Raw genomic sequence first — 27,174 nt, forward strand, 5'->3', positions numbered from 1 at the left:
TAGGCACCCATTCATACAGGCACACAGAGTGATTGAAGCTCCCCAATTTTATGGTTGATGGTGAAGGGTGTGTTAAGCCATGAAGGAAGTCTGTGTAGTAAGCTATCATCGTTTCATTTCTATATTTGTAACACTGTCAACAAAAACAAATAATCTTTTGGAATAAAAATAAGGACTTACCTTATTTAAATGATTCCCCACATCCCCAATCCATAACATGTTGACCTTCAGATTTGGATCTGGAAAAAATATATATAAATGAATGATATGAATGACATCATGTTGTATCAACAATGGTTTATTCAGGTACTTTTTACATTTCTAAGTATAGTCGTTGTGGTCTACCAAGGTATTAATTACATTAGAAAATGCTTTGTTAAATATTACAGAAGAGGAACTGTTTATATAAATGCTGTACTGTATGCAGAAGTTGGCAGTTTTAATTAGGAATTAAAGGTCCACCCTTCTATAACAGTTTGCTCAAGATGAGTATAGAGCAAATATTTGGTAAGGGAGATTTGCTGTGCCATGTTGCTATTCCTTAAAATAGCAAGACTAGATCCACAATAAAACATTTGCTTTATTCAATTTTTACAGAAGAATCTTGTTTTCTTATGGTAAAGGATGCTTTCTATATCTATCCACTTTTAAGTGTTAATTGCATGTTTTTAATATACTGTCCTTTCTCATAGATTTGAAGGAGGGTTGTTCACAATAAATATCTATCGCTCTGTCTCACTTTTTCTGTATACAGAGAGAGAGAGATGTACATAAAATAGTCAGTGTTTAATCTAGCCTTTGTCATGTTTGTCTTCAGACCTTTTCCATACCATCTGTTCATTGTAGTTCATTTTCAACAAAGGAAAGTGCCCTCTGTCCTTCTGCACGGCTTTTCTGGGGGTGGGGGGGGGGAAATCTACAGCAAATATATAGTGGAACAAGCCCTGCTTCACTGAATGAGACGAAAGGGCAGTTTGAAAATAAGAGCCATCATATTTCCCATTAATAATGTGACCATGTATTTATTTATTTATATTCTCCTCTGCTTCTTCCAGACAAATTCCAAAAGCAAAGCCCACCCCCACCTCCTCCCTTCCCCTCCCCCACTCCATTCACATTCAAGACCCTCTCCCAGTCATAGGCCTGGCCGTGGCAATCTCCTCTCATCCAGCACCCTCGTCCCTTATTTTCCATTGCCTCTTAAAAACAAGGGTGCGGTGACTGCAGATAAATCACAGTCGTACGTCGTAGCATCTCAATACTTTTACCATGCTGCTCTTGAGTGAATTTTATGTCAAACACTGCAATGATTTGTATGTGTACAACCCAGTATGTTTATCTGCTGCTTACAATCTTCCTCATGAGTTGAAATGCTTGATCACAGATCTGTTTTTCTTTTCTTGTTCTTTACGGTTTCGTACTGTACGATATATAGAAAACAATTCAACATGGGAGTTAGAGAGGCTACATACTAAATGCATTCACCATGTGCATCAAATGTGAAAACTTTAGCAAAAATATTAGTCTCATTAGTTTCTAACTCTATACTTCTAAATATTTGAATAGGTGTAGACATTTAAAATGAACAAATAACATATCATCTGCATGTATTAGTTGTTGTTGTTGTTTTACATTTGGATAATGTATATCTACATCCAGGGATTTTTTTTGTACATGTTTTACACTTCCTGGAATGCCAAATCTGTGCAATATTTGTAATAACTATGTGGTAGGCAGAAACTAATAACAAACGGAAGAAATATTAGCTGTATAGCACCATAGCAGCCAAAGGGCATCATTCATTGTCCACATTGACATAAATATTGAATGCAGTTAGAGAATCATTTCTTAATCAAAGAGGTTTGCAGCACTGTCTCACTGAGGCAGACGGAAGCTGTGGCCATTGCAAATAAGCCAGTGAGAGGTGGAAAGCACTGGAGTATAGACACGGCATTGTAAAAACTGTATGTTTTGTGTATGTCTATTCCATTTATGCAGTAGTTTTTTGTGTTTTTTTAGAGATGTTAGTGATAAAGCGGGTCATGACTTTCAGTGAGTTTGTAAACATCTCAGCAGCTCTTCGGATTGTGACCTTTTTCATACATTTGTTAAGTCGCTCTCTGGAGGCCGGCCTCTGAAACTCGCTGAGGAGATACCTTCACCTTTTCAAGGGCAACATAGTTGAAAGGCTAGAAGGCTGACAATGTGTTGTCCTTAGATACCAACAGGTGGTTAAATTCGGATGTCAAGCTTAAGTGGCTGTAAACATGTTGATTTGCATGAGATATGGGTGGTCATTTTTCTGTGGAAAGTGCTTATTCATTACTAGAAATGCTCAAAAACTGAACCAAATAAAGATATACTCATTCATAACAGAATGGCTTGACAGACAGATTATTTGTCTGTCCAAATTTCACATTATGCTCAAAAGGATTACAAGACACTGTTTTTTTTCCTGGTTTTTTATTCAGCACAAAGTGTTACATGAGAAAAATACAAATCTCTAAAGAACTAAAAATATGAACAATGACTGAAACCCTAAAATTGTATTTTTGGAACTGATTCAGGACTGATGACACACTGTGGGAAAGGGCAAAAGCTACAGTTCAGCTCTGAATTTTGTCATTTCCAGTACAGCCTGGGAATAAGGCATAGGAATTTTTAAAGGTAAACAAACAAGAAAATAAATACTTTGGAAACACCAACAACATTCCACGGGCTTGTCTGAACAGTGCAGATAATGTTTGTTTTCTCTGTCCTACAGATATTTCAGAAGTTTTTTATTACCTCAAATTTCACAAGAAATCATACATAAGAAGATATTTTGCCATATTAGTATTTTCAGTACTGGTGTAAAAATAATCAGTTACCTATGTCCAAACACAGCTGGTTTTTAGTTTTATCAGATTGTTTGCTTCTTAGTTTTTTTTATTATTATTAAACTAAACTTATTTTTTATAAGTAACTGTAATGTTATCTACATGACTTTACAAGGGCAGTCTCCTTTTCCTGTCAGGACCTGCAAAGAGTCGCACCAGTGATGTCTTGAGGGGTTGCAGAGTTTTAATATGTGGTAAACTGCGTATGTGTTAAAAAATGCAGTTCTATATAGATCTGCAAAATACATAAACAATCTTGTCTAAGTACAGAAATTAATCAAAGATCTTACATTCGATCACAGATGATAAACCTTTATTTAGGAGAAGTGTTGATATTGAGTGTGCTGATAATGCACACAGTGTTAAACAGATGTAAGCCTACACTTGTGTTCTTGAATGAATTAGTGTCATCTTACTGTCCAGCTGTTCACGTTTTATACTCAGCTGATGTTGGTCTCTTGTACATCCTAAAGACTACAGGGCTAGGATTGAATCAAACGTCTTACCAACCACTGATTGCTAATGACACACCTGTACTCAGTTTTTAGCAGATACATAACATATATACATAACAATAATATGTCAACCCATTAGAACAGGGTTATAATTTGCAGTAATTTGAGTCTAAGCTCAAAACCATCTTTTATCCAGCTATTTCATGCAGTTCAGTTCCACTTTTTCTTTTTCTTCAGATTGGCTTTTCATCGGTCATTAATACTGTTTGTTTAATAATGGTCTCCTAGTATAGCGGTCTTTTTTGTCATTTTCATGTAACTCTTTTTATTACACAGTGCCTTGAGATGACTGCCTTTAAAAGTGCTTGATCAATTAAAGGACTGATGAGTGGGTTTATTTAGCCATGTTATATGTTACACTGTATGAGTTGGAACAGACCAGCCATTCCCAGTGGTAATCAGGCTTTCTTTATTAGCCATGCAGATTTACACACACTTCTCAATGTGGATAACCAGGTATAATTTATCAATGGAGCTTCTATAGTAAACCTTTTTTTTTCTTCCTGTTCCAGTGCTGTTAATGACAACAAAAATAATCCAGTTCTGAGTAAACAGAGTAAAGCTCACCATCTGGCTGCTGACCCCTCCCAGCCCCGCTGACTCACTGCTCAGGTAGCCACAGGGCGTTACTACGGAGCATGTTTATTGTTCCATAGCCAAACAGACATGTGGCATGCAAATCATCAAGGTATGCCATTTTAAAGCAAACACCCACCACATCTAGATAATCCATACAATAACAAATACATGCATGCATAAATAAACATAAATAAATGGTTTATTAGTAGTTTGTCTGTGTCTGTGTGTTAACAGCTACTGTATTTGATCTCCTTTATAAAATATGTAGTCTAAGGTTCTAGATAAACGTATGTGAATCAGGTGCCAATCCAGTATCTGTGGCATCACAGTGATGAAGTGAATCAACCACAGTCAGTGTTTTCTTCTTCTTTGTCTTTCTCTCCTTGTGTCCAACAAAGATTGGCATCATAAAGGATCTGGGTCTTGAGCCGGGGACAAACAGGATGTGTTTGGTAGTTGTGAGCCACTAGGGACCGTGCAGCAGTCCAGCTTTAAAGATTTACCTTACCCAATAATGTAATATAATAGCCAGACAGGTTCTCTGAAACATCACACACACTTATGTACTTTTAGGATTTATAAAAATTAATATATCCCAAGGGACTATGCTTTCATTTTACAAATAAAGAAGACTTACTTTTTCGGGATGTTACAAATCAGCATTAAAAGAGACTTTAAAGGATAATAAAACACAGTGGAAAATTACAGGAAACATAAGGTTTATTGGCTGGAAACAGTAACAGTCTTGTCCAGTAACCAGCTGTAATTTTGTACACTTCTAAGAACAAGCCAGAATCCTTCCTGTTGAGTGTCATCCTTTTCCCCCTTGGCAGGGAGTCCATATTAATTAATGGGAGGTTTGTGTTTTGTCCTCCGATAATGTTCTCCTAATCATTATGACTTTCGTGTTGATTAACTGAATCATTGATTACAAATTGGTTTTGAAAGTCAATAGAAGAACTGAACATGCAGCCTACACAAGTATGCATAATGAATCAGAAACAGCTCTTAACTGTTTTTCTATGAGTTTTCATAGAATCAGCAGTAAATAGAGTCAGCAGGAACTTAAATTGTTTCCAAGTAGAGGTAAAAAATAATGTACTACCATGTTTTGCATTACATTTCCTACTAGGTTCTATAAATGTTGTAAAACTCTGTATAATGAAGTCCTGACTGCTCTTATTCATAAATGTGTATTATCAACTGATCTCTTTCTAATTCACCTTGGATAAAGCCCTTCACCCAAAAGAATAAATATAGTGTTTTGCATTTTCATTAAAGTAATATATAAAAATAAACGTGTTTCAATAATAACAACACTTCACTCTCATTGGGTACACATATCCATGTAACTGATAAATGCTTGCCTCATCATATCCATATACACCAGTGTCAAGCTGTAATGGCAACCATACAGGTATTTGTGCATAATAACGTTGCATAATAGCTTCAACCTGTTTGTGAAAGAGAAAGGGAAATGCACATGCATTATCTCAAACACGCAAAGGAAAAAGCAAACACAGTTAATGGCAGCTGGGCAGCCCATCTAAGCGCCTAATGCTGTAAATGATGCAGACACTGAACGATTGCTGTACCACACGCTAGCAGCGCATATGTGACCTGCCTCAGAGCACCACACAGCAGGTGAAGGTACACCAGAGCCTTTTTTTGTGTTTGTTTTTTTCTGTCTGAGCCAAAGAAATGGCAGCCTGGATTCATCTGGCAGGTCCTGTCACAGGAATGCAGCGTGATGCTCGCCTCGCACCTTCTGTATCTTCACCAGAGCACAATACACTGCCATCAAGAACAATAAGCACTGGCTAAGTAAGATGTTTTGTGGCATACACCATTAGCACGGCTCATTTAACCGCAGTATGCTTGGGAAGACCTGATCGGAGATGCTCTTCCTTCAGGACTCGGGGTCCTTGTTGTATGAAATACGTTAATTATAAAAGTCAATTTATACTAAGAAGCTGCCAGATCACCTTTAATAAAAATATACAGAATCAAAATTAATGAAAGCCTATAGCTAGCTTTTTTTCACAAATCCAGACTTGGATATCCACAACCCACAGAATAGCATTTCCAATTGCTTAATTATCTCACTTAATTAATGTTTTAATTAGTATGAATGAGAGAATTTATAATCTGGCAACATATGGCTCTGGGCAGAAAATAATAATCCCATTAGCTAATTATTTATTCTCCTTTAGATAAGCCTTTAAAAATAAGAATAACCATTCTAATTAGCTGCAAGGGACAGCACACAATATGTGTTTGCAGGTTTGTTTGAAATTTAATGTTTCTCACCTTATCATGTTAATAGAATGAGTTAACAGACAAATGTAACATAATGCAAATTAAAGGCATAAAATAATGGGTTACAATATCAAAAAATGTGACATTATTTACATTGAAAACAATATCAGAAGCATGCCTACACCTACATGTAAAAATAAATAAATTCCTTACATTATGCAAAATAACTCTCAGATCCGTGAATTCCATATAATCCTACAGGAAAGGAGCTATTCAGAAAATCAGCTAATTAACTTTCATATCCATTTAAATATATAGATTTGTTATTTGTTTTACAGCCAAATAACATCAAATGTTAGATACATGCTTTTCTGATTAATAAGTCTAAACTTTCCATTTAATTATCGGTATATTTTACAAATTAAACCAATGAAACATGAGACTATTTAATACTAGACAATGCATTGAGGTTGTCACAATGCATAGATTTGGAGGATATTTTCAATTAGCAGTTCAAGATATGTTGGGTAAAAAACAGTAACCTTGTCATTATCATGATATACTCTTGGGAAGTATAAAACACTAGTATTGTATTGCTTATTCAGCTCAATAAAATAAAAATCAGGCTGGGGGCCTATGAACCAATATTTTTTTGGTGGAAGCATGTAACACATAAAATGATGTCTTATTCATTTTAGCTGCTGGTCTTTATATTCATCGTTGTTTCCTTATTTGTTGTTCTGCTGCCTTTGTACGGATGTTTAACACCAATTGCTCTTTAGATTGATGGGCTACAGACCGATTGATTTCAGGGTATATATATCCTATATTTGTTTACTGTATAGTTGCAACCAGGTATGTACCAGAAAGTAATTGAGGTGTATTTATTCAGAATAGTCATATAACAGTTAACAGATTCTTACATTTACAAATCAGGTCTGGAATGATGTAACGGAAGTTAAAGAGTAACACTGAAGTCATGATGACATTGAAAGCACACCAGTCCACGTCAATGGACTTATTTATTTGGTTATTTTGTTGTTTTCTTTTTTTTTTACTTCAATAAGTTACATTTTGCTCACTGCATTTACTTGTTAGTCATAATTGAAAACCCTTAAATGTTAAGCTGGAAACATCACTCATGTTGGCTGGGAAAAACACGCAAAACAAGTACATTTTCTTAAATAATGTTATTTTATTGCATATGGCTATCCATAATCAATACAGACTAAAGCAATACTTTACTACACTAGTTTAATTTATCATCATTTCTTGTAGCATCACAATTAACATTATATGAAGTATATACAATGGAAGACACAGCAAGATAAATTAGGCCTCTTGTAATATTAACCTTTTGATATCAAGAACAAATAGATATACATACTCATAAAACACTGCTTTAATTACTGTTAGGTTCCAATAGCAAAAAAAAGTTTTAAAGTTGGCAGAAAAAAATGTACAAACAGCAAATATTCAATTCGTTTTAAGGTTTAGCAAACATATTAACATGATATTTATACATTTGGTTCCATTCTGTAAACTAAATTGTTTAAAAAAATGTAAATATTGCATATGCCATTGGTGAAATGTACCTTAGTAGCAAGATTTACGAGAGTATCAAGTCTTCCTTTCGTCTCCTTTCTTATATTACAGTATTGTTATAAAATGTTTTACATTAGTGGCATGTCTTCATACAGTGTATATCCTGTGTAGGCCCAATCCAAAATATTACATCTCCTGAACCGCTGCATTCAGCACACACCTTGTTTAGTGCCCTTGTAATTTGGGGAAGTAATTAAACGTGTATGTACAATAAATTACTACATTTTATTAATTAAACTTCCAATAAACGTCTACTCGTTTTAACCGTATTCTCTGTATTTGTACACTATTTACAACATTAGGCAATGTAAAGTAAAATTAATTCAGACCATGGGTTGTGGCCTGTGCATTCGCATTTTTGTTTGTTTTTACTTAGCTCCAGTGAATTGCACTGAAAAATAATTCTACATTCAAATGTGTCTTGTGTTACAATCTACGCATTATAAATATGAGAAGAGCAGCTGTTTATCACGACAAACTGAAGACCTGTCTCTTCCTAGAGAAACCACAGTTACAGCGATCACCAAGTGCTCAATGAGGTCCCAATGTGAATTCATCCCCTTTTCACATATTCAGCAATACAGCAGTGGTGGTTAATGCCTGAAGCATTCTTGATTTCAATGCCTGTAACTGTTTCTAATCATCTGTAATACCACTAACACACTTAGGATAAATTACAAGGGTAAAAAAATAATTTAAAAAAAGATAATATTTTCTGAGCTTTGATAAATCAGGGTAAGGAATAACTGACATTTATAAATGAATATATGAAAATATTGGATTAAATTATGCTTTGTAGGTGACTTTGTAGGAGGGTTTTCTACTTAATTTGTCCATCAACAATAAAACATGAGAAATATGCATTCATGTGGAGGTTCACCCAATTTCATCTGAGTGATGATTATCATTATAATTAACTCAATAAGCTTTGTGTGTATCTTTTTTTTTACATATGGTACGTTTAATTAATTATGATTTTCCTTTCTCGACACGTAGAAATTATTAAACTCAAATAAATTAAAGGTTTACAAACAAGAACAAAAAACAGCAAGCAAAGTCTTTGATTTCAGAGGTTGAGCATTCAGTACACAAAATAAACATTTATTCCTCATGCTACCATCGGGAAACATTCAGTCTTAAGTACATTTTCTGTTTCTTTGTTTGTTTGTTTCTTTGTTTGTCCTCCACTTTAGGTCCAACCAATGAGTCTTTAGTAGAAATAGTATATGATGGAGTCAGTAAGGCTTTGGATTTGTCTTGTGAGACATTCTGTGGTGAAAATAAATTAAAATCCTTTTATTTAGTTTGCAAATAATAACCTGGATTTTTTTTTTCTGTCTGAGGTAGGGCTCCAAGCAATTTATTGTTAAATAAATTAATCTTTGAAAATTAGTTCCAGTTTCCACCACTGTGCTATAGAAAATGCAGTAAACACACACACACCTACCTACCTATCTCTCAGTCTTTCTTTCTCTCTATATATGTGTGTGTGTATGTGCAGACACACCTAAATACACATATATATAGATAGATATATATGTGTGTATTCCTTCTAAAGTGTGGCAGAGTGTGACAATCTCCAGGTTTGTTCACAGATCTTGTTAAGAAGGGTTACCTGACATATACAGTCCAAAGCTATAGCACTACAGGCTGGGGAAATAAGGACAAGGTAAAGGGAACTTTTTTTCATTCTTTAAATAAAATAAAAAACAAAAAATATGACTTTACTCGTCTAGAAAGCAGCAAGGTAATGGCTCCTGATTAGATGTGAGGCAGAGAGCTTCAGCTTTGTGGATTCGATGCACGATGCTGACAGTCAGAGCTGTCCTCATGCTGTACTGGAGTCTGAAGCGGTCACTCTATAGCAGCTTGTGTTACAGTTGTACTCGGATCAGCTTCTTGGACATCAAACTGCACAGTGTTTGCTTGCAGAGAGGAGCATTTTCTTGTTTCATTTAATCTGGAACAGAAAGTGAAAACCAAGTAAGTAAAAATGAAAATGCAATACCTGTTTTTTTCCAATACTAATAATATGGGCGTTTGTCTTATATATTCCTTTACACTGTTGTTGTTGTTGTTTTCGCAATTTATAATTTATGGCCTAAAGCATGGAGGAAGGAAATATTTTCACCATACTGTTTAGCAATACATACCTTATGGGTTTTAGCTTAATTTATCTTTACCTCAATTAAAGAAAATAAATGGATTTATATATCTATTAAGCTTTTAGCACAGTAGTAATAAACAATTTTATCCCTGGCTCCACTCTGCGCTGTTTCATGATTTATAGCACTGGAATGAGAACGGCAGTGGGAGGAAAAGGTTAAATGGTGATTCCCCCTGCCATTACCAAGTAAGGAATGTGTTTTCTTGCTAAGAGCAACTGAAATGGCAGGTGCCTCTGCATTACAAACAAGCTGACATTTAACATTATACAGTAGATAGAAAAGCATACAATTCAAACCATATATATATATATATATGTATATATATAAACAACACTATACATATACCTCCCCACAAACCCCAGCACCATTTGTACACAGTCCCAGTTTAAAACAATGCATATCCAAACCTTCCTGTATATTAACTCTCCTTTAATAACCTGTATACACATGTATACACATACGTTTTTAGTTAACCATCTAAAAGACTATCGGAGAAGTTTGTCTGAATACATAGTTCTGAGCTTGTTCTGTTTTCAAAATGTAAAGATCAAGTATCTGACCTTTACTCTTTTGTACTTGTTTGTGCTATTTAATTTGCATCGAGAGCCTCGTTTCCGAAACAGAAACATCCGTTAAGTAAACAGACATGTTTAAGCAATGTCACTGGCAGCTGTTTTCTCTTTTATTAAGAGCAAGAGCTGATTTGAAAGATTTTAAGTTCCTCCCTAATAAATGACAAACTCTTAATCATATGGTGACTTATTCTGAAGCATTCTTCAATATTAAAGGAAAAGCAATACTTCATGGGGGTGTAAAAATAAAAAAGGTCTGTTAATGTATTTTAATATAATTCTACAGAGATCTTTGTTTCCAATTTTAATTATGAAATGTAATTACCTATAAACATCTCTTGACAATGGAGCATCAGGTTGCACAAAATGTAATGGGAAGACATTATGTATCTTTTAAAATACCAACCTTAGGCTATATGCTAATTCCATCAAACATAAAATATACAGTTGTTGTGTTAATTAAGACTTTGCTGTCAGTATTTAAATAGCTGTAGTTCTTGTACTTTTTTCTTACTTGTTTTGCAAAACAGTCCTGCAGGCTCCCACAGTAAGCTGTTACCCGAGCACAAACAACTATTACACACGGTGAGGAAAGGATGTGAGGCTATTCTGGGGGCCGTGTCTCAACTTGCAAATGTTAAGCAAAACAACATTCAGTGAGGTTATCTGTCAAGGGGTAATTCCTTGTTTAATAAATGATGCAGACACATTAAAGTAATGTTTGATAAAGAGGTTTCGTTTGAAAACGTCATTCGTGTTTCATGTATTTCAAAACCCAAAACACTATGCCCAATTCATGTTCAACAAAAGCATCACCATTATGCTAATATCTCTGCATTCATCCTGTTTCCCTGAAGAGGGAACGCTCAGGGGAATACAGTCAACTTAAATTCTAATTTAAGTACTTTTAAATTAAGAAATACTATAATTAGTTCTGCATTTCCAGTGCTAGTGTGCTCTGACATGACTGTGCTTTGTAAGGCCATTCCTTTGACTTGAATAATCCTATTTGAATTCCATTAAATGTACAGTATTCTGTGGTCTTGGGTAAGCAACTTTAGAAGCATGGTTACTTCTTAGAAACCATTAATTATCCTAACTTCTCCGTACTGAACACAAATATGAGAATCTAGGCTGGAATGCTGAAGTTATTTTTATATGTATTATACACTCTGAAGAGCACTATCCTACAAAAAGGGAAAGAAAAATAACAAGAAAACGTTTACTTTAAGGAGGTAAGCATGACAGTCACACAATTGTTAAGTATTTATTTTAAAGGTTTACAAATTTACTTCTTACTCAAGCACTAAATGTTGCATTGAATGCGGTGAAAGGAAAAATCAAGCTATACCTTATGAGAAACATGATTCTGTTTATGAAAGGCAACCAATAAAAGACTAACAAATAATAATAAAAAAGAGTAGAAGAATGAGAGCTTTGACATGAAATGTATAGGAAATCTTGGAGTGGATGCTGAAAATACAAAGAAAACAGGGCCCTGAAACGATTAGCTAGTGGCGCCTTGCCAAGCATCCACTCCACATTAGAGGCAGTCAGCATTTGGCCAGGCTTAAAGCAAACAGCAGAAACGCATGCTCTCGGATAGTGATCTTGGCGAGACCTACTGCCTCGACTTCCACCTGAAGAGCCATCGCTCACCACTGTCACAGATCCATTAACAGTACGGAAAGATAGCTGGCCGATTTGTTTGTTCACCCTTTACAAACCAACTCATTCACCTCCACTTCCACGTATGCCACTTAATTTGCAGCAATGATAGCTTACTATACTAGTAAAGCCAGACTGAAAGGCTATTTACATATACTGATACACACACACACACACACACACATATATTATTTCCCCCGTCTTGTAAAAACGTGTTTCTGTTCCAAGACCAATAGAGTAGCTTAACAATTCAATTAACCTATTAATCGCATTAAGGAATGTGACCCAGATTGGACTATCTGTGTGAAGACCCTATAGAGAGGGTCTAAGCTTAAGTTTTAAGACCACCCTCTACCATTCTAATGGCTCAGCAGGCATCTGAGCTATAAATATCTAATTAGAAACTATTGTTTGCACAGAGATTAACTTGCTCATCTGGCAGAAACCTAAAGGGTTAACTATCATAACTAACCATCAAACAAGTTTTAGTATTTTCATTAACCTAACCTCTCTCTCTGTCTTCTTGGATGACATTGTATTTCATTTTCAGAGAAACATATTTGGTTTGGTTTATCATTATGTGGTCAGTGATACTGGGTTAATAGAGTGACTGAATATCAGATTTGTCACCTCAGCCAGTCAAAATTAAAATGAAAATGTCAAACAAATATATATATATTTTAATTAATGTTCATTTTCATTAACATATCTTGACATTCCGACTGACTCCCAAATCTTAAGTTTTATTAAATATTCTTTAACTTTATTAATCAGAAATGTACACATTCAAATCCCTTACATCCCCCACTCTGTTAATCTTCAGTTTAATATTCCTGTCCATTTATTGCATTCAAATTGTCTTCTTATTTTTCTGCCCGGGTCAGTGAGGCAGGGGCACATGCAAATGTGCTTTTTTAGATAGCAGGGAAGGGATTTTCTTTTCTAATTTTACATTTGCTGAACAAGTACAATACATAATAAATTAACTAGGCAGCACGTAGTCCGGGCTGGTAGGAACTGCCTGGCTGCTGCCACGATCTGATGCAGGCTCCTGGTTCACAGCAGATCCATTTTAGGAAACCACTGGGACACGTGCAAATCATTAACATACCATACCGGCTCATAGTGTACCTGACACAAATACCAGCCAAAATGAAAGCACTTATTATTGTGTAATACAAATAAAAAATAAATAATAATAATGGATTTTTACCTGAAGATTAATATCAAGGATTTATTTTCTATTTTGGAGAACATTTGAATGGACAACAGTATATTTCACAATCAAACCGGTCTGAATTTCGCTTATTTTGTTTCATTCTAGTGTGCGTGCACTAAAGTTTGAGTCATTGGGCAATCTTAAGAGTAACTATGATAATTGTATACATGGTGTGATTTACTGATTGCTAATAAAGGGAGGACCGATTGATGAGAAACTCTTAACCTAAAATCAGACCAGAGTCCTCTTTTCCTTCTCTTGAGATGTAGATAAGTATGTAAATCTAGATCTGTACTGTATTTCAGTGTGATTTCCAGGTGGTATCGTTTTTGTGTCTGCAAGTGTATAGTCAGCTAGGTGTTTGATCATATTTTTTAACTTCACAGGAAGTATTTAGCATACCAGAAGAGGGCTGGCAGATGAAGACCTAATTGAAATCTTGCCAGCTGCTATCTGTGCTTATAAAGGCACTGACAGATGACCACTGACACCGTCTCTGGTCACAGCCCTCTCTCTGTTTACATTCCCCACACATGACAAAATGGACTGCTTTTTCTCATCTATTTCTCATTTTGCCCTTTCATATCCTGCTGTGAAAACACAATCGCCATTGTGGAATTATTCAAGGGCACTACAGCCACCCATTTCAGCAATATAATAAGAGCCTTATTCACGTTTTTACACTTCCACTTCTGTGCTGACGAAAGCTGCAGGATCAATGGAGAATTGTTGTTGAAGTACATTCACGAAAGAGCATGGTCAAGCTACGGCATGGATTTTGGACAGTGTATTTGTGTATGTTCAAGCTGCCTTAGGTTTACATTGAATATGGAAGATTATAAACCAAACTGAATGTTCAACAAAGATGTTAGTGTTTCAAAAACAACTTCCAAAAAACAGGCACTACCCTGTTTTTGGTTGTTTTTTAAGACACAGCTAAACTGAATACCAAAGCACTCATTAACCTTAAACAGCTATAATCTGTTCCTTCAATCAAATACTAACACTGGTCTGCCAAAGTGGTAAACAGGACGATTTTTATGTGCTTAAATTATACATCATGAGACTAAAACATAAACAGCAGGCTCAAGTGAAGTGAAGTGAAAAGTGAAAAGCCCAAGACAATGTAATTGCATACAGCCAAGTAATTTTTCAATAAACATGTAATACACTATAGTATGCCCCACACAGAAGGGAAAGAGGGAGATGTTCTGGCTTTTGCATTTGCTACTGACTGATTTGAAACTTTACAAGGCCTGGTAGAATTATCAGTCAGAGATATCCCTACATTTCAGAACCTACGTAATAATTTATGCAAGACTGGAAAAAAATAATCTGGCCAGACCCTTATACTGTCTGTAAAATGACTCCATTTAATTTAAGTAGTAATGAGCTCAATTTAGTGCAGCCTAATTCAAGGCAGAAATAATTACATAAGCTGCATGAAGAAATAATACCCTCCTCAGTAAAACAACTAACATGTTTGTTTTTTGCCATTTATATTCTACATTTTCACATCTCTGTTTAATTTCGTGGCCAATGTGTTGATTTAAGACATTTCACACTGTGCAATTGTTCTGATGTATCCCTAAAAGTCATGGTTCGCAAAAAGAAAGCAATTCTGTTTTATAAGGAAAACGTTTATTTTACGTGTCCAGATTCCATTTGTATGATGTGTTCTCTTCTCCAAAACAAAAGATTTAACAGTTTTCTTTTCATTAGTAGTACTGTGGTATCTAACTGCACTCATACATTACTATTCCCAGTGAAAATCAAGACAAACTATTTGGGAGTTGGTGTTTGGTAACAGTGTCATTTTCTTTTACACAACAAAGACAGGATCAGAGTTCAGAGTCATTAGATAAAACCAGAGGGAGACTCAGTTCAGCAAGGGAATGCTTCAGCAATCCTGCCTTTCTAATGTGTTTACTCTCACAGGCGCAAAATTACTGCCCTTTACGTAATGCTTCTATTTAGTTAACGAAGTCAATTCCTTCGGATCTCTTGGAGTGTGAGTACAGAAAATGTTAGTTTATCACAGTGTAAAATGGAAAAGCTGATTTAGTGCTTGATTGCAGTATATGCAAATTATAAAGCATGGCGTCTGTGTGCATATAAATGTACTTCATGTTTAATCTTTTAAAATAACCCCAGAAAAAGAAAGGGTTTAATTTCTGAAGACATAAAAAACATGCCACAAAGTCATTTTCAAAGTTGAACAGTATGCATTACTGACTTAAATACCCTGTAGTATGAGAGAAGGTTATAAGCTTCTCAAAAGATAAAAGGTTAAATCATATCTCAATGCACCACACCATCAGAGATTTTGTTAAAAAAAAAAAAAAAAACTTGTGGTAAAATACAGGCACAACGTCCTGCAATACAGCACAATCTACTTTTTTTTCTTTTCTTTTTTTTCATGAAATGTCAACAGAGGTAATTTTCTTCCGAATCTCTGGATTTTCTGTGGCTTATGATGCTGATGGCGAGTCACCTCTGTTTTGGCAGAACAAGATGGCCTGTGCCCCCTTCCCTGACTCTAAACAAAACAAGCTGCTCAACAATGTCTAATCCCTACATAATGTAATCCTTCTTAACTCTGTACTAAATGTGGGTAACGTTTGGGATGTTTTTATCTTTAGCTGGAACATCCTGGCCTACTTTAATCACTGTTTTTGCACTGGTGGCATGGAAACTTTGACACAAGAGCCAGCAATTACCCAAGCCCTGTCAGGAGTGTGTCCCGGGCCAGTAATAATAAATAAATAAATAAACACAACAAAATACTTAAAGATGCTTACAAAAACAAAGAGCTGACCATGCTTATCAGAGATATCCAACCACCAACCGCTCTGAAAGATAATGAAGTCAGGATACATTGTACTACCTTACAAATTAAAGTGGGAGGGATGGGATGAATCAAAATACAGCTATACAATCTTCATCTAATTTAATTTAACATTTAAAACATTTGTGAGGGACAATAACGTATGGCGAACTTATACTTGTAAAGTAATCTGCTGTAGATATATGTATAAATAAACTTCAAGAAGTTTTTAAAATACTAGACCATAACTTGGTCATTCTAAAAAGGATGCATTAGGGGCTAAATAGTCTTGAAGTGTAGTCCAATTCTGGCCGAAGGACAAATATTTTATCCTGTTTTGTTGTGGTAGTGAGGCAGATGGCCTGCAATCATTAGGCTATTGTCAATGGCGGTGATGTGGTAGATAACAAGTGAGCATTGCTTGGAATGGCAGGTGCACAACCCTGGGGCAGCCATCTGCTGCAAGGGAACTACTCTGTTCAAGGATGCTTAAGATGCTTAAAAAAAATAAAAAAGCAATGTTTTTACTCTTCTCAGCCTTAATGCAGCACCTAGCACCTGACACTGAATGGAGACGTTTGAAACTGGATAGTACATTTGTACAATATCTTTTCTGCTTTGCATCCTCCTGCTTTAACAATCTTTGAGTACTTCAGATGCTGTGGGTGGGGGTAAAAGGTCACCCATGTGATTTACACATGATTACTGGGGCAGAGGGCAAGGGTGTGCTTTGCAAGTTAAATGGCATTGACTGGCTGTTGGTTTAAGAAAGAAAAACAAAAATAAAACCATCTTAACGCTAGGCCTGAGAACCCATGTGTGATTCCCAAAATATTACTGATACTTATCAAAAATACACAGTAAAATATATTGTTTTAAATTATAATAAACCTATAATTTTTTACCAGTTTTATTACATTATTCTCCTCCCACAAGCTTACATATGCCTACATGACAATATAGTATAGAAGATATGCCAATAGCCTAAACAATCTAAATAATTCACATTCCACATGAAATAGTAATTTATTAATGATAACATGCTAAATGCCTGAAATTACAAAATGAGGAATCTGGATCAGCAGGTACAGCATCATGCTAAGCATACTAAATACTTGACTTAATGCTTAAAACTTAAATTATACAAACAAGTTTTCTATCCATCAGGAAAAAACACAAACTATAATCACTTATTAATTGGTTATATATACAGTATAGGCTTCCATAAAGTATCTATTAGGCCATATGCTTTTTAATTAAGAAATTTAAAGAATCTATACATTGTTTTAATTTTGAACGATATCAAGAATAAGATGAATGCAAAGCTTCTCTGAATATATTCCATTATCTAATTTTGTTTTGAAACCCATCAACTAATCAATTTATGAATTGAGCATCTCTGCAGCCATGGGCCAAACCTCGTTTTTGTTTTTTCTTTCTAAACAAATTCACCAACAGACTAAAGCATGAACTGCTTACACTATTAGGCCTACATGTACAACTCTATGCAAATCTCACCACTGGCAGATACCCTAAAGTTGTGTTTACTTGAAACTGTAAGTGTACTTTCTGAAATTTGATGGAATCAAAATGGTATCTTGTTAGTTTACTCCATTTGATGTGAATCTGTAAAACTTAATTTATTTTGTTTTGTATTTTCTATCCACAGCCTGCATTTTTACACACTTTAACCAAGCAATCAATTTCCCTTTTTAAAATATTGTACTGAAAATTTTAAATATGTCTCTTTCAGGTACGTCAAACTCTATGTAATATTTGCTACTACATTTGAACCATTCTTGGTCTTTGCTGACATTATTAATAAGAATGGTTTTGGGAATTGTTTCATTTGTTTCATTATGGACAAGCCAAATATTAAATTAATTGCAGATTCAGAGATTTGGAGATACCTCAAAAATAAAGAAATAAAGAAAGAAAATAAAGTCTGGCAGAATGTTAAAAAACAAGAGAGCAGCCACCTTTCCCAGAAACCTTTGCACAGTCTGCATTCCATGAAACTGAGTATCTGACAACTGATAAACAACTGACTCACTTGTTTTTCTGGGGAACGATTCTAATCACTGCACATGGTGCACAGGAGACATAAAACTAACAGCCTCTTGAAACAGGCACATGGATTGTGAGGCACATGTTCAATTACTCGAAAGAACGTTACAGCACAATAAATTTGTCAAAGAGCTTTACTTACATTGCCTGTGAAAGAAACAGGAACACAAGCCGACTTACTGAACAAGGACAGAGTTATAGGTTAACTTGGTGAAAGAAATCCACAATATCATGTTGTTGTTTTTCCTCTCCAGTAAGGAAAATCTTAAGTTTATTGATCCAGTTATAACCCCTTTTCCATGACCAGGCAGTATTAGTCTGGATTGTCATTACAACTAAACTCACAACTTCAATTAAGGTATGTAATGCAATACAAGGCCTATCATTTGTCAGTCCCACTATCCATTTGAATGGATATAAATATATCTATGCATCCAACACAATAGAGAGCCTGAAGTTACACATTTCAGATTAAAATTGAAATATAATTCAAAGCCCAAAGGCAATGCAACCTGGTTTGTTAAATAGGTGGAAACAGGTTTTAAATACATAAAGACAGTCTTCCCAAATTATGTTGCTTGTTTGTGTTTTTGTCTGTTGTTTTATCCTATGAAGAAGTTATGACTAGGTTTAAAAACAATACAACCGGAACTGTCAATCAATTACAGAAAATAAAACAACAACTCTTCTTTGTTAAGACTAAACACTCATTGTATGTTTTAGCATCACTCACGGGAAGCCAACAGAGCCTGTGCTGTAGGTAGACATTATTCATTTACTTCAAAGGAGGACATGGCTACTTAGCTCACAGAGTTACACAGCCACATACAAAGGGCTCATTCCTGAGGTAAACCTACATCTTACTTTAAAAACAAAATGGGTCTACCATTCAAGATAGCATTATTATAAAGAAAATATGCACTGCATACAGATACACCTTTCCACCCTTTTATTTCACCATGCAGTCATATTAAAATGTTTCCTATAAAATCAATAGAAAGTCAAAGAAAAACAATTTTAAAAATATCAATTTTAAAAGATTAACAGGCATCAGCAAAACGTCACATTAGTTAAACTAGGGAAACTACTCAGAGAAAATAAAACTCATAAAACACTGATATTTTGAAATGCAAACCGGTTAAATACAGGCAGGTCTGTATTGTAGCAAGAGTCCCACGTTTTTCATTAAATGTAGCTATTGTAATTAAAGACGGCAGTAGTTTGTAGCCGATGCCCAGTGTAAAGGCACATTGTCAGACACTACAGTGCGCTCCTAATGAACACCATATTCACATGATAAAACAACTGTGTAAATAACAGAAAAGTGCTCGGATGACTGTGCCTTCAAAATAAATAAATACAACATAATTGTGCTCTCAAATCACACTGTTACCAAATGCTCATTCTGAACGCTTATGGGGCCTAGGTACCAAACGCCCCAATTTCTGTCCCAAAGCAATGAAAAATATGAACTAGTGCTGGTCAGCAAATGGTGCTGTAAAGGTCAATGGCCCACTGTATTTATTTGCAGTGGATTAATTCCTATAAGAGAAGTATCGTTAAGCCAGTTTCTCTGGAATAGCTATTCTGCCAATGAAAATGGCTTTGGAGAAGGTAAGGGCATAATGTGTGGCTAAGCACAACTAAACACAATTATTCAAGTTTTATTGCATTATACAGTTTGGTAAATCTTGATTACTCCAATTGTATTGCAAACCTCCACCGTCTTTTACACGAAACAATTTGTGCTTAATTAGGACACAAACAAACGTTACCTTTCTTTACCGGCCTGAATAGCGCGGACATACTTTTAATGAATGAACTAAGTCAACAACAGGGAATATTTCTGAAGTCTACGTCACACTATTCAATGGTGTTGTGTAGTATTAACATTCATATTTATTTAAATCAGCTTGAGGAGCCTGTTGATTTCATTCTACTTATTTTCTGCTTATTTGATCTCATTTAACTGTCGAAAAGCCACCTTGTAGAAATAATACATTCAACACAATTACGCAAATGCAATTCGATTACTTTTCACTATGAACCATCCGTTAGTACATATCTGTATATTTACAGATATATATTTATAGAATTATTTTAATTAGTTTTACTTTACATGTTTTCTAAAGGTTTCGGATGTCTAACTTAAGCGAAGTAAACACGTCCCCTGTATTGTTGCATTATTTATTTAATTTTCAAATACATTCCTTGTTACATTGTTTACAATGATAAACAGTGAACATAAGTCGGTCACATTACATAACATTAGACAGCTCAGACACAGTCTGAATAACCACTGTTTCTATGTTTCTGTTTTTTTTTTTAATGTAATTTATAGTAAAAGATAGTGACTCAAAACAAATAAGCAGCCTTCATGATTATAACTTCTTGTATTTTAAGTAAATGTCTCAAATACAAAATTAATTCATATTCAATACTTTGTGGACCAGTGTTCATTATCCCTTTTCTGTTTCGGTTAATTGTCATGGCACCACTATAGCAACAGCTTTGGAAAAAGAAAGGAAAGTAAGGCAGCTAAAATGTGTTAACTTTCAGTCTAGAAAGAGAGGATGTGGAGCTATTCTGATGTGGTTATGAAATCAGGACACAGAGAGCAAGCAACTGCACACAAGCTGCTAGTTTACAACACACTCTATATTATGTAACTGCCAACGTGTGGAAATGATTTGGAAATGCATCAAGCCGTTTTAAATGGTTAAAACTGGAAAGTCTGGACTGCTATATACAATTGAGAATAGTTATGCAGTCATTGTCCAAAATACAAATATTTGACCCCTAACCTCACAGACAAGCTATAGCAGGAGCCACAGACTGGGTCCTTTCTAGAACTGTAAATATATTAAATACACAATAAAAAAATTAAAAAAGCATACTAACCTTTAACAGCAGTGGCTGTTTCCTTTAAGAAGCTGAGGCTGACATATGGGCTGGCATCTACTCCATTGATACCAGATTTTAAATAATTCGTTGTTTTAAGTCTTACAAGGTTTTCACAGTTCCCCAAATTTTCATCCAGGTCTAAGGCAATGTAATTCAGTCCATTTTGAAATCCGGCGGAGGTCTCCCGACACATAGGGCTGCCATATTCTTCATCAGAGCCCTCGCTTTTCCTGAGAGAAACATTTTCTACGGAAGCAGAGCTGTGTCTCTTGGGATCATGGGCAAAAGAAGGAAAGACAGGTGTTACGGTGGTGGTGGATGAGAATGTCTCCGAGCTGTGCCGCCTACGTCCCTGGGGGTCCGCGCGGATCACTTTTGCCCCCCTGTCCGGGTCTGGAGGGGTACTGGGCAGCAAGAATGCCTCCACCACTGACACTTTATCCATGAGGGTTAATCTCTTCACCCCATTGGTGGGGCTTGTAGTTTGAACAATTTCATTTTTTTGTGAAATGGGCTGGGGAGGGGTATTTGCAATGTCAAATGTCATTTCTGTATAATCGTCTTTTGCCGAGCTGGAAATGCATAAAGAGCCGATCTGCGTTTTGAGGTACTGGTCATCTGGTTGGCAAGAGCCTGACAATGTCGATATTACATTCATAGCATTAGCAGGGGCCTCCACTAAATTAGGAGACTGAGCGTTGAGGTCAATGTTCATGTAATCTGACAGGGGGGATCTTCTTTGGCCATTTGTGGATCCCAGTGAAGACGCTGGACTCTCTGTAGACAGAGACGGCGGGGAGTACCTTGTAGTTTCACTGAAATCAATGTTAATATACTCACCAGGACTTTTGGGCTCAGCAGGTAAAGGGTGCTCGTTCATACTGGGCAAAGTCCTTAAAGTGTCCAGCGACAATCTGGTTGGTCTGTTGGCTCTCCCCCTATGTACCAAGTTTTCATTTCTGTTTTGTCTCACTGGAGATGGTGCTAAGTGGTTTGTTACAGCAGGGTGAGCAGATGCAGTACAGTAATTTGACTCTTCAAGAATCTTTTGATTCTGTAAGTTCATCATAACATACTGGTCACTGTCCCCATTTTTGGGGGCCTGTGGTTTGTAAGACCGAGGCAGTGAATTGAAAGAGTAGGAGGGTCTCGAGATGTCACTATTCAGAGAGCTGAGGAAGTAATCAGGGGGCGTCAGTGAGACACAGTGGTCAATGGGTGACATGTTCATGTAGTCTCCATTTGTTAGCTTTCCGTCAGTGCTCTCCACAGATAACTTGGAGCCACACCACATTCTCATATAACCGTTGTCATCAAGTGAGCAGCTGCTGGGTGAATTTGCTCTGTATCCGTTCCCATTCACTTGGGGATGAGATCTTGGATTGATAATTTGCTTAGGGGCAGAGACACTTGTAGGACTCATTGGCATGTAGTTTTTGCTGGCTTGTGGGGCCACACCAGGTGTCATGGGCATGTATCCATCATCACCCAAATTGTTGCTTGAGCTTTTGAGGGGCCCAATTTCGATGTCCCCGTAATCTTCTGGATATGGGGTGTACGTCACTTTGGGAGAGGCTGTGTAGGAATTGCGCCCAGAGTTGCCATTCGTGTACGTGGCTCTCATCAAAGTGTACTCATCCAGTGAGGCAGAAGAGACCTGTGATGCCGCTCGCTGCTGGGGTGGTGTTGTGAGCGAGTAGGTTCTCTTTCTGTATGCCTTTTCAGAATCCAAGGCCTCATCTCTGGCTGTTCGTCGGTTATTTTGGTTAAAGAGATTGCTGGCTGGCCTCTCCATGGTCATGTAACCATACAAATCACTGCCCTCACGAAAAGGGGGTGTGTCCGCAATTGATTCTGGGGTGTTGCTCCTGTTTCCCAGGTAGTGTCTTAAATCCCCTGGGCTAGACCCGTAGTCATCAAAAGACATGAAGCCACCATCACTCGGTGATCCTGACACGGAGGCACTTTCACTAGATGGCCGCTGAATGGCTTCTGAAGCCGAGCCATGCCCACTGCTCGAAGACAAACTCACAGGGCTGGTTGCTGAAGGCGGAGAATGAGACACTGGCATAGACATTGATTTGCTGTGTTGAAGTGAGGAGGTGTGAAACACTCTCGATGGCCGGGTGTTGACTGTATTAGAACGGCTCAGGTGCGTTCGAATAGCACTGGGGCTGATGGGGCTCCCGTTTACAGAAACCGGTCTGGACATTGTGCCATCTCCCTCACTTGCCGTCCGAATGCGACAGGAGCTGAATTTGTTGGCAGGAGACGTGGCTGCCATGCTGTCTGTCCTGGATCTCCTGGGCAGCCCAGTCTGACTGGGAGGCAGGTTGTTCAGGTGCCGCCGCGTGGGCACGGAAATAGGGTTTGTGCCCGAGGACTGGCTTTTACTCCGAGGTCTGAATTCAGAGAGCTCTTTCATGGCTTTCATCGCTTCCAGAATGGTCTCATGGATGTTCTGGGCCACCACAGAGTCGTCCGCCTGCATCCACAGCTCCCCCGGCCCTGTGGAGGCGGACCTGCCCACTTCAATGAAGAAGAAATTGTCCGAGTGCCCGCATCTGCGAATATTCATGAGCTGCAGGCTGACAGAGGGGACCTCCGAGTTCAGTTTGACGAAGCTAATGGTGCGGCTGGACAGACACAGCCGGTAAACCCCCGTCAGATTCTTACTTTGCCCCAGTCCTTTGGATTTCAGATTAACTTGCCATACCTCCCTGTAAACTGCGCTCGCCGGCGTGATCAGCCCGTAGTTGGCCTCTTCAAACCCCACCAGCGAGGAGGCAGAAGCAGAAGCCGACCCGTCACACACTTTCCCCTCATTCATTAAATCGGCCAGCACCCTGTACCAGTTCTCCTGCTCCTGCTCGTTTTCGGCAGCCACGGCGAAATACTCGTCCTTGGTGTACAGGGCGATCAGGTGTTTGTGTTTGGCGTCTGCCCTCTTGTTGATGTTCAGACAGGAGTCCAGGGGTATCACCCTCTTCGCCGCCGACTTGTTTTTCCATTTCTTCTCGTTCTCGTAGTACTCCAGCCGGGCAGGGCAGCGCTCGCCGTGCCCCTTCAACACGAAAAACCTCTTGTGGCCGTGCTTCTGCTTCTTCAGGTAGCCGCTTTTCTTAACGTGGTCGCTATTAATGGTAAATAAGTGTCCTCCCAGGGCTGGCGGACTCGCCATCCTCGCCTGCTCAACTCTCACTTTCTTGAACTTGTTGTCTGCTCTTAAAAGCGCAACAAAATAAAATCAGCTCCGACTTGCACCTCCTCGTCTCTATCTGCTGCCCGGCGCCGAGGTCTCCATTCGGTATCTGTAACAGTTTAACAGTAAATAACACATATCAGCGAGTGACTGAACTGAAGAGAAAAACAACATGTGACGTGCTACACATCCAGCTTGAGTTTCCAAAAAAAAAAAACAACAGAAAACACATTCACACACAGACACACACACAGGGCGGCGCAGCCTCCAGCGGGGCGTACCTGCCCGGCCCTGTTTCCCAGCCGCTCATTGGCTGCAGGCGGTGATTGATGGGGACGTGGGCCCACCCGACGACAACAAACTGCACATTTGAAGGTCTTTACCCCGCCTCCCCTCCCTGTCAAAGGTGCTGCAAGGCGGTTTGTCAATAGTGTGAGATAAGCCGTCCTCCTGCGCGTTTGCTCTCTCTCTTTCATGCACAATGAGTGGTTGTCGGCGAAAGAGCTGAACAACACACAGTCTTTCGTCGGGACGATTTAGCGACACGTATCCGTGTCAAAATACGGCTAATAAATAATACAACATGCAGTCCGGTTGCTGAGAAAATGCGTCATGTACTATAGCCTAGGTTGCATGTGAGTTCAGGAAACAACATAGTAAGTACTTTCAATATAAACCCGTTTTACTGTCGCTGCACAAGCATTTTCAATCCCAGAATAGTTAGTAAACATCAGGGCATTGATGTCGACATTCCCCTTTCAATAAAACAAGTTTATTCAAATATTAGCTTATACGCATGTTTTTTTTTTTTTTTGCTAAATCAAAGGATGCCCAACATATGAATGCATGGTTTTAAATCAGTTGTAGACGGGGGATTCAATAGACAAATAGCGAGCGCTGTAGTTTTGTGGATGCGGACCATGTTAGGAAAGCGAGTTTTATATTCTGCTATGCCTGAGCACAGTGTTTTTCGGGACACAGTGAAGTTGAGAGTAAACGAGATGAGGTTGTTTATTAACTGTGTAAAGATAATTTTTCGTTAGGAAAACAGGCGGCTCTTCTGATCCTCCCCATAAACAGAAACTTGTAAGTCTGGCTCAGATCCACACGCTGCGCGGACGTGGGCGACGGGGCCGGACACGTCTCCTGCTCCCCTTGCTTTGTTTCTTTTATGAATGTTTTTTGTGCACGTCTTTAAACATGTTTTCAGTCTAACCCACATAAGGACAGCATATGATCTCGACAGCTACATTGCGCTTTAGTCCGTAGAGTAAGTCTTTGGTTCATACAATCCGGTTTGCAAGGGGAAACCATCCTTACAGTAGTGTATCGCATCTCCTTTAAGCGACATTGTTTCACTGTGAAATTGTAAACAGATGAGAAGTCGCAGACAATCTTGTTACATAACGCACACGGTGGTCTATTTTCATGTGCTTGGGTTGACTTGTATAACTCTGCTGCCTCTAGCGTCCCCCGGCATTGTGAAGTATATGCATTTGAAGTCTGCGATCATCTATTCTGTAGCTCTTGGGCAGCTATCCGAATTAAGAATACATGAAAGCAAACTGTTTATCATGCATTTCCCTGCAAAATATATTCAAACCATGGAGACCCCTTGCTAAATGTGTTTTATTTAATATAATGAGATCAATGACTCCATCCACAATCCGAAATGTTGCTTATGTTAACAGTGGCTATTTAGTTTTTGTCCTCCACAATAGGGAATACATGGAGAGATTTGACTGCTGCGTCACACATCTAGTTAGGACTAGCTTTGCCAGTACAGAAACCCAAAATACTGCCACCACCTGGCACCATTCATTTGCTTATAAAGTGCTGTCCCGTTGGGATGCTGCCTGTCAGCCGGGGAAAACACGCAGGATTCAGATGTGATGTAATATTGTACTGCACTGCCCACTTTAATGCTTCATTTCAGGTTTGTAGTGACGCAGTTGCATGCAGAATAACAAACACCGGCTTGTTAATAACTGCTGACGCGTGTCTGAGGAGACAATAACAAAAGCCCGTTATATAGTTGAAAGCATGTGCGTCACATTTGCTTCAAAAGTAGTGGAAAACCAAATGCATTGTACTAAATAATTACGAACTTGTGTGGGATCTGAAAAAAAAAAGCATCCACCATGTTTAGCTGTTTCTTACCAAAAAGCCATGACATACTTATTAAAATAACTAAAATAAACTAAAAAATAACCAACCACTGACGTCTGTCATTTTTAAACAAATCCCCACCATCCTCTGAGCATTTCTGAAACATGGACACGTCAGATGTTTCTGAACATGAGCGTCTGACAGGTTTAATTTAAAACGTGCTGACTATGTTTATGCTTCATATATGAGAATTAATTATTCATTTAACTAGAATTTAAACATAATCTGGAACTACTTAAAATATATTATATATAAATTACACACAACCTTGTTTATGCACTGTAAGATTGAAAGCAGTGTTATTTTGGGGATTCATTAGTAAATATTGTTGGTTTAAAAAAGTGATTTATTTCAGATATCTTTTCAGACTTATTCAAGTTAGAGGTAAGTAGAGGCAAGTAATTCCTGTTGACTGAACAATTAAAGACACAAGATATTTACACATTGGACTGCTGCTGTATTTATCTCTTTCCACAAACACACATATAGTCAAATAAGTTATACATTGACATTCTATAACATGTATCTCAGAAAGTATTAG

The 27,174-nt window shown here is 37.5% G+C and overlaps 1 protein-coding gene and 1 long non-coding RNA gene across 2 annotated transcripts in view; one reads left to right on the top strand and one right to left on the bottom strand.

Moving 5' to 3' along the window:
- Nucleotides 1–27,174, top strand: part of LOC136750978 (uncharacterized) — a 147,243-nt gene that overhangs the window by 43,253 nt on the left and 76,816 nt on the right. The window lies entirely within an intron of this gene.
- Nucleotides 7,408–24,674, bottom strand: irs2b (insulin receptor substrate 2b). Its single transcript, XM_066706166.1, has 2 exons — nucleotides 21,260–24,674; nucleotides 7,408–9,797 (listed from the first exon to the last, which is right to left on the bottom strand). Exons 1-2 carry the CDS (start codon nucleotides 24,441–24,443, stop codon nucleotides 9,793–9,795), a joined length of 3,189 nt encoding a protein of 1,062 aa, XP_066562263.1. The 5' UTR covers nucleotides 24,444–24,674; the 3' UTR covers nucleotides 7,408–9,792.

Source organism: Amia ocellicauda, chromosome 6 (genome assembly GCF_036373705.1).
Source record: "Amia ocellicauda isolate fAmiCal2 chromosome 6, fAmiCal2.hap1, whole genome shotgun sequence".
NCBI classification, from domain to species: Eukaryota; Metazoa; Chordata; class Actinopteri; order Amiiformes; family Amiidae; genus Amia; species Amia ocellicauda.